This window comes from Triturus cristatus, chromosome 12 (genome assembly GCF_964204655.1).
Source record: "Triturus cristatus chromosome 12, aTriCri1.1, whole genome shotgun sequence".
In the NCBI taxonomy this organism is placed as follows: Eukaryota; Metazoa; Chordata; class Amphibia; order Caudata; family Salamandridae; genus Triturus; species Triturus cristatus.
This window is the reverse complement of record NC_140595.1, coordinates 664,728,461-664,739,153: the sequence shown is the minus strand read 5'-3', so window position 1 is coordinate 664,739,153 and position 10,693 is coordinate 664,728,461. Positions and strand designations below refer to the sequence as shown.

At 46.1% G+C, this 10,693-nt stretch overlaps 1 protein-coding gene across 2 annotated transcripts in view; it reads left to right on the top strand.

The window, feature by feature from the left end:
* The first annotated feature begins 5,621 nt into the window (after window positions 1-5,621).
* Window positions 5,622-10,693, top strand: part of LOC146780066 (meckelin-like) — a 400,358-nt gene continuing 395,286 nt past the window's right edge. For both annotated transcript variants that reach the window (XM_085637891.1, XM_085637890.1), the window contains exon 1: window positions 5,622-5,897. In XM_085637891.1, the coding sequence (XP_085494017.1) occupies window positions 5,723-5,897 (175 nt within the window). In that variant the 5' untranslated portion in view covers window positions 5,622-5,722. The remainder of the gene's footprint in view (window positions 5,898-10,693) is intronic.

Below are 10,693 nucleotides of genomic sequence, written 5' to 3'. Positions count from 1 at the left end.
TGAGCCGCGCGGCCACTGCGAACATCAAAGCGCCCGCGAAATGATTACTTTCACTTTAACGTTCGCACCTACTTGGCAGACTGGTTCTCCCGATCGCTTTCTCCTGTCAGGCATCCGGCGTCTCTCTTTTCAGCCCTGGCAGGCGATAACCACCCTCCTCCTCCCCTTGCACGAAAGGCAGGCACCGCTGCCGCCAGTAAATACAAGCCCTGGCCGGGGTTCCAATCTTGGGCTATTTGGCCATTGAACCGCTCAGTGCGAGTCTTCATATTCCCTTCCCTCAAAATTTCCAGGTGCCATGTTGTTGCCGTATTTAGAATCACTCCGGTAGGTCAGACTGCGGGGTAATACACGTTTAATTACTCTGCAGCGGCAGGTACTACGGAGTGGGGCGGCGGCTTTCTGAGCTGTGCTTCACATCAGCGAGTTTTATATTTCCTGTTTACTTTTGCCCCCATATTCTTTTTTATGATGGCGCTTTGCAAAATGGCCCGATGGTAAATATGTTTATAAGGGGTGACAACACCTTAAAGCCGGCTCCATATTGCTGTGACACGAGTGTTTAATTATTGTTTTAAATAAAGTGCAGTTTTGAATTTCTGTAGAGTGTAAACAAAAATGAATTTCTTCTGCGCACTGGATATTAATATCAAAACTGTATTTGGAGAATGCTAGGCAATAGTTTAATTTCTAGATAAATTAATGTAAATTATCAGGAATATAGACGTTGAATTGAGTGTCTGCAGAGCATGCTTGTTCTTGTATGCTTATTGGTGCTCAGTTTATCAACACCGTGAAGCTGAAAAGCCGAGTTAGTCCTCCCAGGCTTTGAACTCGTGACTGCACACAAGTCTGACACAGTTTCCCGCCTTTTTCTTGTATGCTTTTTGTTAATTATTTGGGTTCTATAAATAGTGTCATGTCTTGAAACACACAAACATATACATATATATATATATATATATATATAGCGGAATTCATTGTGGAACGATCACAGCCTTCCGTCCTCTCCATCCCTGTCCCTTTTCCTTGATGCTGCCACCCCCCACCCCACCCATTCTTTTACCACCCACATCAAAGATTTCCTAATTGCAGTAGGGCCATGGGGACAAGCTCCAGGTATTTCCCCTGGATTCCCAGTAAACACGCACCGGCCCTGCCCTGGTGTTGCCAAGTGTGAAACTCCGACCGATCTCTTCCCTGGAACCTCTCTCTGTGTCGAAGGCAAACTATAACCGAGTGCATCCTTTCCAAGGAGGGACGCGGTCCTACCCCGGAGGCTCCCAGTAACAGAACACTCACATCTGGCAGGCTGCCATGCCTTCCTGGTCGGTTAACGACCTCCCTGGTAATAATTGAACTGAGGGGCAGGATTAGTTACATTTGCACTACAGCAGGCAGTTTTGCAGCGGCGTTTGTTCTAACCAACCAGAGCAAGAGTGATATTTGCACTGACTAACTGGAGAGTGAATGACAAAGACTCAGGGCAAACATTATAAATATATAGCATTCTTTGCGATACACCTGGTGAGGCAAAGAAAATATGCAGAGTTCAATGACCCCCACCCACCACTGCTCCTTCTGGAAGGTAAATAACTATTTAGGAAATAAAGCGGCCAACAAAAGCCGGAGCTCACCTCAAACTACCCAGTACAGAGCAAGAGTTTGAAAGCCTACATTTCTGCCAGATACTCGGAACACACACATCTGGTGGGTCTTGTTTCCTGCCCATCTCACCCGGTTCCGAAACATAAAGAACAAAACCGAGGCTGATATCATTTCAGCAGTAAAACATAACAAAACACAGCACAACACAACACAACCTAGACTAACACAACATAACACAGCCTAGCCTAACACGACATAACACAGCCTAGCCTAACACGACATAACACAGCCTAGCTGAACACGAAATAACGTAGCCTAGCCTAACACATAACATAGCCTAGCCTAACACAACATAATTTAGCCTAGCCTAACACGACATAACATAGCCTAGCCTAACACATAACATAGCCTAGCCTAACACAACATAATATAGCCTAGCCTAACACAACATAATATAGCCTAGCCTAACACAACATAACGTAGCCTAGCCTAACACAACATAACGTAGCCTAGCCTAACACAACACAACATAATATAGACTAGCCTAACACAACATAATATAGACTAGCCTAACACAACATAATATAGCCTATCCTAACACAACATAATGTAGCCTAGCCTAACAAAACATTATATAGCCTAGCCTAACACAACATAACGTAGCCTAGCCTACCATAATATAGCCTAGCCTAACAACATAATATAGCCTAGCCTAACACAACATAACGTAGCCTGGCCTAACATAACATAATATAGCCTAGTCTGACATAACATAGCCTAGCCTAACGCAACATAACGTAGCCTAGCCTAATACAACATAATATAGCCTAGCCTAACACAACATAATGTAGCCTAGCCTAACACAACATAATATAGCCTAGCCTAACACAGCATAACGTAGCCTAGCCTAACACGACATAACACAGCCTAGCCTAACACGACATAACGTAGACTAGCCTAACACATAACATAGCCTAGCCTAACACAACATAATATAGCCTAGCCTAACACGACATAACATAGCCTAGCCTAACACAACATAATATAGCCTAGCCTAACACAACATAACGTAGCCTAGCCTAACACAACATAATATAGACTAGCCTAACACAACATAATATAGCCTATCCTAACACAACATAATGTAGCCTAGCCTAACAAAACATAATATAGCCTAGCCTAACACAACATAACGTAGCCTAGCCTACCATAATATAGCCTAGCCTAACAACATAATATAGCCTAGCCTAACACAACATAACGTAGCCTGGCCTAACACAACATAATATAGCCTAGCCTAACATAACATAGCCTAGCCTAACGCAACATAACGTAGCCTAGCCTAACACACCATAATATAGCCTATCCTAACACAACATAATGTAGCCTAGCCTAACACAACATAACGTAGCCTAGCCTACCATAATATAGCCTAGCCTAACAACATAATATAGCCTAGCCTAACACAACATAACGTAGCCTGGCCTAACACAACATAATATAGCCTAGCCTAACATAACATAGCCTAGCCTAACGCAACATAACGTAGCCTAGCCTAACACAACATAATATAGCCTATCCTAACACAACATAATGTAGCCTAGCCTAACACAACATAACGTAGCCTAGCCTACCATAATATAGCCTAGCCTAACACAACATAACGTAGCCTAGCCTACCATAATATAGCCTAGCCTAACAACATAATATAGCCTAGCCTAACACAACATAACGTAGCCTGGCCTAACAACATAATATAGCCTAGCCTAACATAACATAGCCTAGCCTAACGCAACATAACGTAGCCTAGCCTAACATATTATATAGCCTAGCCTAACACAACATAACGTAGCCTAGCATAACACAACATAATATAGCCTAGCCTAACACAACACAACATAACGTAGTCTAGCCTAACACAACATAACGTAGCCTAGCCTAACACAACATAATATAGCCTAGCCTAACACAACATAACGTAGCCTAGCCTAACACAACATAACGTAGCCTAGCCTAACACAACATAATATGGCCTAGCCTAACACAACATCACATAAGAGATATGTTCAGATGGCATGGAGCTGGAAATAAAAGGAAATATAAATAGCTGTAAGTTTAGAAATAGTGCTTTGATCACTAATATAGGTAGTGACGAACGGATGCTGCTACTTTCGTACAGGAGTTTGCATTTGCCGCTGGAGGACGTTGGCCCGGAGGGCTCTGTTGGTGTCTTGCTGTGCTCAGCGACTGTTAATTCATTACTAACAAATGGCAAACACTTGGTTATCAGACAGTAAACAAATGCTGGAGGGCATGCTTCTTTTCCGTAAAAAGTATGTGTTGGAAGAGGTAGCTGGTTGGTGTTAGGGAGGATGAAAGCGTTTACAGGATGTCCCTAGATGTGTCTTACATGGGGCGCCCTCTGCTCTCTTCTCTGTATTCTAAAAGCGTCCAGAACATCGCAGTGCCCAATGCATAGCTAAACCTCAACTATAAAGCAAAACAAGCATTTGCAATGCAATAGGTCTCGCATTTATAGGAGTTTGAGCTATTGGCATTGTAAATGACAATGCTTTTTATTTAAGTTTGGTTTTTTTAAAACATAAATAAAAGGCACTGTCATTTATAATGCCAATAGCTCCAACTCGTATAACTGCGAGACCTATTGCAGTGCAAATGCTTGTTTTTTATTGAAGTAGGAGCGAGATTACACATGACTTTACAAAGCAAAATAGCATTGTGTATCATAAACGACCGCATTCTTTTTTTTGTCTCGGGGTTCAGCCCCCCTCTTCCTCCGCTTTGTCGTGGTCGCTGTAAAACCTAAATCGGGATGGGGTAGTAGTGTGTCCAGATCAGTGGTCGAAGTGGGGGGGATCTGAGGGGCACGGCGTGCCCTTACTTTTTTAATTTTAGGAAAACAGTTCCCTTACTTCTGGTCAAAAGTCAGCTGTCCTGGGACGGTTAATTCCAGGAGCTGAAAAGCTTCAGCTACAGTGTCATTCAGGTAGCCTCGTGAGCAGTGAAATCGAGGGAGGGGAAGACAGAAAAAACAAGTCTTCTTAGCAGGGTGCCTGATTACCTGAAGGAAGTGTAAATGTGCCAAATGCCGAATCTGCAACTGTAAAGGGCGCCTGAAAGCCTGTATTGGCTTTAGCTGACGGAATCCCTTGAAACTTCCTGGCGATACACATTTATTCATTTTGAGCGGTACTGTAAGGGAGCTCCCTGTTTTCTTAAAAGACAGTAACCATACAAATTTGCTTCCTGATGACACATTTATTCTTTTTGAGAGGTATAAGGGAGTTTAATTCTAAGCTGTGAATTGTTTGCTTTTAATAGACAATGATAAAAAATAACAAAAATGCACTATGTACACCCTGCAAAAAATCTATATTTTGGAAACACTTTTTACCTTAAACCATTTTGCGCAGTCTGTAGCAGCCTATCTTATACTGTCTGTAAAGCAAGTTTGAAATAATGTCTTGCATGTTCGCAGTGCTTTCTGTCACAGATTGGGACCCTGTAGCACTAACCATACACAAGTCGCTATTCTCCATCGCATCAACCAGGATTTGGTGCAGTGCATTAACTAATAGAGGTTTCATATTGTAAGTTAGTGTATTTCCCACTGATTAACATATGAATTGTCATGTAAGCTCTGTGTTATTTTATATGTAGTTACCAGAAGGTGAAAGACTGAAAAAACGTAGAGAATATTTAGGTTTTTTTAGCCCCGCCCACACTCTCACCCCAACCCTTGCCCCACCTCCTTACACGCAGCATCACAGTTCCCATACTTTTTTCCCTGCACTTCGACCACTGGTCCAGAGCCCGGTTTCCTCGTGCCTGGGTGACACTGATCACTGCACACCATTCACATCTGTGCTGCACGCGCTGCTCTGGGCTCTGTTTGTGGGAGGTGTCGGTGGGTGGGGCTGTGCTGCCGTCTAGTGAAGGTGCTGTGTTGTAACCTGATATTTGGAAGTTGGTAACCATGGTCACAGGTACACACGAGAGGTAGGAGCACAGGTTGTTCACACGAGAGCCCCCAGCGACGTACGCTCCCTGCTCGCAGAGTCGCGGCAGGAAGGCAGACAGACCGACAGACACCATGCATCGGCTCAGGGGCACCGTGGCCTGCCTCCTCCTGCTGCTCCCCTCTCTCGGTTTCGCCCAGACCAGTATCGCCCTCACCCGGCCGGGGACCTGCGCCGCCTCGCAGTTCTTTAACACGGTCACCCTGGGCTGCGGCAGCTGTGGGGCGAACAGCGTCAAGAGTGCTGATGGTGAGTGTTTGGGAGAGAGTGCGGGGGCGAAGGGGGCTGGGGTCAAGGCCGCTGATGTTGGAAACCCGGAAACGAAGCTTTTTTCCTAAATCATTTGCTTTTCCTTTGCTTGGCAAAGGGCCATGTGTTTTGATCTGTTTGCATTATGACAAGTCGCATGATACTACTCCAGATTTAAACATAATCACCGTAAAATGGAGCGCAGTTGGTTATTCCCAACAGGGGGTCGCGCCAGGGTTGGATTGGGGTCACAATTCGGCCCGGGCAGCCAAAAAAAGTGGACCACATTCGCAGATAGAAACTTTTAGTCAGGTTAATGGAGCTAAAGATGACAAACATGTGTGGGAATAAAAGTAATTTGAAGCTTATAGGGCCAGTAATTAAATAGGAAATTAACATTCCAATGAGAAAACATATACTTTAGAAGCAGAGAATTATCAAAAATACTAGGAACTCACTTTTAATTGTGTTTTTAGGTCTCGGCTGCGCTTGCGCAGTCTCGCTCCGAGATTTAATGACTTGGAGAAGAGGGGCTTGAACCCGCCCCTCTTCTCCCCTGTTCTCCATTGGCTGGCCTCTTGAATGCTGGCCAGCCATTGGAGAAGAGGTCAGTCATTCCTATTAGGCCTCGTCCTTTTCGGATCGGGGGGCGTGTTTTTTGCAAGAAGTCTCAAGGAGGAGACAACAGCAAAACACGCCCCCGAATCCGAAAAGGACGCTGCATTTCTCCGAGGCATTTCTGCTCTGCCTCGGAGAAAGGCGGTGGTGTCTTCCGGTGCCTTCGACTTGTTCCTCTTTACTTGCGTGAAGGAAGGACAGCCTGGTGCGCCGATGAGGAATCTGCCAGACAAAAAGCAATCATCGGGTTTTAGGGCTAAATAATTGGCGGTTTCATCTCGCCCTCTCCTGCAGCATCGCTGTACCCAAGATGGTGGCGAGGCTTCCCACTCGTACAACACAAGGCGCTCGATTAAATGAGGTACATATTCACAGGTGCACTACTGCCTGAAACTAAAATGCTGATCTGCTACTTTTAAAGGATTTCGTTAAAAAAAAAGTGATTTGTTACTATTCGTCCTGCTCTCATGCAATAACAATTTACTTCTCTTCAAACAATTGAGAAAGCTTGTTGTAATTTTGCTGCCATTTTCGCTTCCTCCGGGTTGGTTACACACCCCCTCCTGGACCGCTCTGCCCCTCCTCTCAGCCCTCCCCTTCTGCTTGTGTTTGCCTCTCGAGCGCCTCTCTCCCTTTTCGTGATCCCCTCTGAACCTCCCCTATCCTGCTGTACGCCGCCCTTGCTTCTATCGCTCTCCTCTTCACGCTGTTTTCAGCGCCACGCTGTCTCCCTTCCATAGGCATTCTCCTTTCCCTTTCTGTCCGCCTGTAACCCTCTCTTTTTCTATCCCCTTGTCACAGCAGCTCCCATCTTCTCATTCGCGCTATTGTATGTCCTAATTTCTAAGGCCCCCTTTTTTCTCTCCTACTTTATTTCCCATGTTTCACTTTGCTGCCATTTTCGCTTCCTCCGGGTTGGTTACACGCCCCCTCCTGGACCGCTCTGCCCCTCCTCTCAGCCCTCCCCTTCTGCTTGTGTTTGCCTCTCGAGCGCCTCTCTCCCTTTTCGTGATCCCCTCTGACCCTCCCCTATCCTGCTGTACGCCGCCCTTGCTTCTATCGCTCTCCTCTTCACGCTGTTTGCAGCGCCACGCTGTCTCCCTTCCATAGGCATTCTCCTTTCCCTTTCTGTCCGCCTGTAACCCTCTCTTTTTCTATCCCCTTGTCACAGCAGCTCCAATCTTCTCACTCGCGCTATTGTATGTCCTAATTTCTAAGGCCCCCTTTTTTCTCTCCTACTTTATTTCCCATGTTTCACTTTGCTGCCATTTTCGCTTCCTCCGTGTTGGTTACACGCCCCCTCCTGGACCGCTCTGCCCCTCCTCTCAGCCCTCCCCTTCTGCTTGTGTTTGCCTCTCGAGCGCCTCTCTCCCTTTTCGTGATCCCCTCTGACCCTCCCCTATCCTGCTGTACGCCGCCCTTGCTTCTATCGCTCTCCTCTTCACGATGTTTGCAGCGCCACGCTGTCTCCCTTCCATAGGCATTCTCCTTTCCCTTTCTGTCCGCCTGTAACCCTCTCTTTTTCTATCCCCTTGTCACAGCAGCTCCCATCTTCTCATTCGCGCTATTGTATGTCCTAATTTCTAAGGCCCCCTTTTTTCTCTCCTACTTTATTTCCCATGTTTCACTTTGCTGCCATTTTCGCTTCCTCCGGGTTGGTTACACGCCCCCTCCTGGACCGCTCTGCCCCTCCTCTCAGCCCTCCCCTTCTGCTTGTGTTTGCCTCTCGAGCGCCTCTCTCCCTTTTCGTGATCCCCTCTGACCCTCCCCTATCCTGCTGTACGCCGCCCTTGCTTCTATCGCTCTCCTCTTCACGCTGTTTGCAGCGCCACGCTGTCTCCCTTCCATAGGCATTCTCCTTTCCCTTTCTGTCCGCCTGTAACCCTCTCTTTTTCTATCCCCTTGTCACAGCAGCTCCCATCTTCTCACTCGCGCTATTGTATGTCCTAATTTCTAAGGCCCCCTTTTTTCTCTCCTACTTTATTTCCCATGTTTCACCTTCTATTCCACTCTCCCGGGCCTGTCCTCCTTCGGTCTTATTCTCATTACCCCAACCTCTGCGTAAGTCTCACTTCCCTCCTTTACTTTCGCCCAGAGAGGACTTCTCTCCTTTATATTGCATTTTTACACCACCAAAGTAAGAAGTGAATATAGAACTTCGAAAAACTACTGCTGAGGCTCGTTACACGAGGATGTATTGAGACCAGCCCTGCCCCTTCTGAGTGAGTGTAGATTGGTGTTTGTTGGATTTTCTCTGCGGTTGGGTGTTAGTGAGCAGAGTCTCTGAACTAGTGTGTGATGTATATAGGTTTTAGGTCTAAGGAGTAGCCAGAAAATTAAAATTCTCCTCCACAGCTCTGAGGTCACCAAGCACGTGAGGTTGAACCTCCCTGGAACAGCTCCCCTTTCTCCTCCATCCAAACATCTGTCAGGTTCAGACTGGGACAAAAAATAGGCCAGGGAACCAAAAGAAAAGGCCCCCCCGCATTAGGGAACCAAAAGAAAAGTGCCCCCCATTACCGACCCAGAGAGCTAACAAAAATGGTAATTTCACTGATATCAACAATAACAAGCATTTACAATGCAACGGTCTCGGCATTGTTAAAGTTACAGCTATTGGCATTGCTCATGACATTTTTGTTTATGTTTTTGTTTTTAAAACATGTAAAGAAACGGCATTGTTATTTACAATGTCAATAGCTTAACCAGTGTGTGTGTAGGTGGCTCTGTGTGTGGGTGTAAATGCAATAGGTCTCGCATTTGAGAGTGATTAAGCTATTGACATTGTAAATAACAATGCTGTTTCTTTAAATGTTTTAAAAACAAAAACATAAACAAAAATAATGTCATGAGCAATGCCAATAGCTCTAACTTTACCAATGCCGAGACCATTGCATTGTAAATGCTTGTTTATCCATACGTTTGCTGAGGATGTTTTGATTAATGTTTACTGGGAAACATAATATTGCACAGACCTAAACTGCCTTTTACACCCACCATGGGTTTTTATGATATTCATTTTTGTTCAGTACTTAAGAGTTGCCCTCCAATGTTTACAGACTGGTGACAGCTGCATCTGTGTTCTTTAGGTCGAGCCTTAGCGCAGCGCGCATGTGCTGCTCGAAGGAGAGGGCCTCTTGGAGCTGACCAGCACTTCGCGCATGAGAGAGCAAGCTTGTGCTCGAAGTCCTGACATTCCATTGGCCTTTGCGTGCGTCTTTATAAAATGACAGCACGCAATTGGCCAAAGGCGTCTTTTTGTCCAACCTTTTTGTCCCAATTTTGACACCCACGGCCTAATGCTTGCGGTTACCCGCACGGGCGGCATTTATTTTCTATTATCGTGCCCAGACACAGGCGTGATAATTGAAAACAGATGGGCTGCTCGTGCGCGCCCTCTTTGTTTCCGTCGCGCACGCGCGCACAGACGCAGGCGCGATAATTGAAAACAGATGGGCTGCTCGCTCTCCCAAGTGTGCGCTTGGAAGGGGCTTCTCGCGTCAGAGGCTGCACATTCTTTGAGGGTGTATGCTTTGATAAACGTGGGGTTACGAACTACTTATCCCACAATGCCTTAAGACAAGAAGTGGACTACTCAGTGTGGACAGTTCTTCAGGTCCCTTGAACGCTTTGTTCCCAAGTAGTGTTTTTTTCCCTTTTCTACCCGACCCAATACGTTACCTTTGCCCCTCAGCACACTTACAATATGCTGTCCACTGCGCCTCAAGCTCCCCCATTCTTCGTAGCTCAGTGGATTCTCCCGCCGCTGTTCCCGCGGCACAGTCAGACGCGTTCGCCATAGTGACGGACGCTGAACGACAGTAACTGACCGTTATTAGTGGGGAGTTTGCTTAAAAACATATGCAGTTTCTCTTGCAAGCATGATAAATCCATTTTATATTCTTGGCGGACAGGGTTGTGAGGGCTCTAGAAGTTCTCTGATCGGCCTCCCGAGATACCGATGATCCCTCTTACATCTGCCGTTTGGTGTCTCCCAAGGTTGAGCCCTGCAGTGCGCATGAGCATGGACCGTGGCGCCTGCATAGAGTGGGCCAGTCTAATCCAGGCAGTTAAAGAAACAGGGAATAAAGGCAACAAGGTAAGAGATGGGTATGTTTAGAAAGAAGCCTAAAGTGGCGAACTGCAGCTTGATGTGTCTAACAGATGTACTGGCAGGG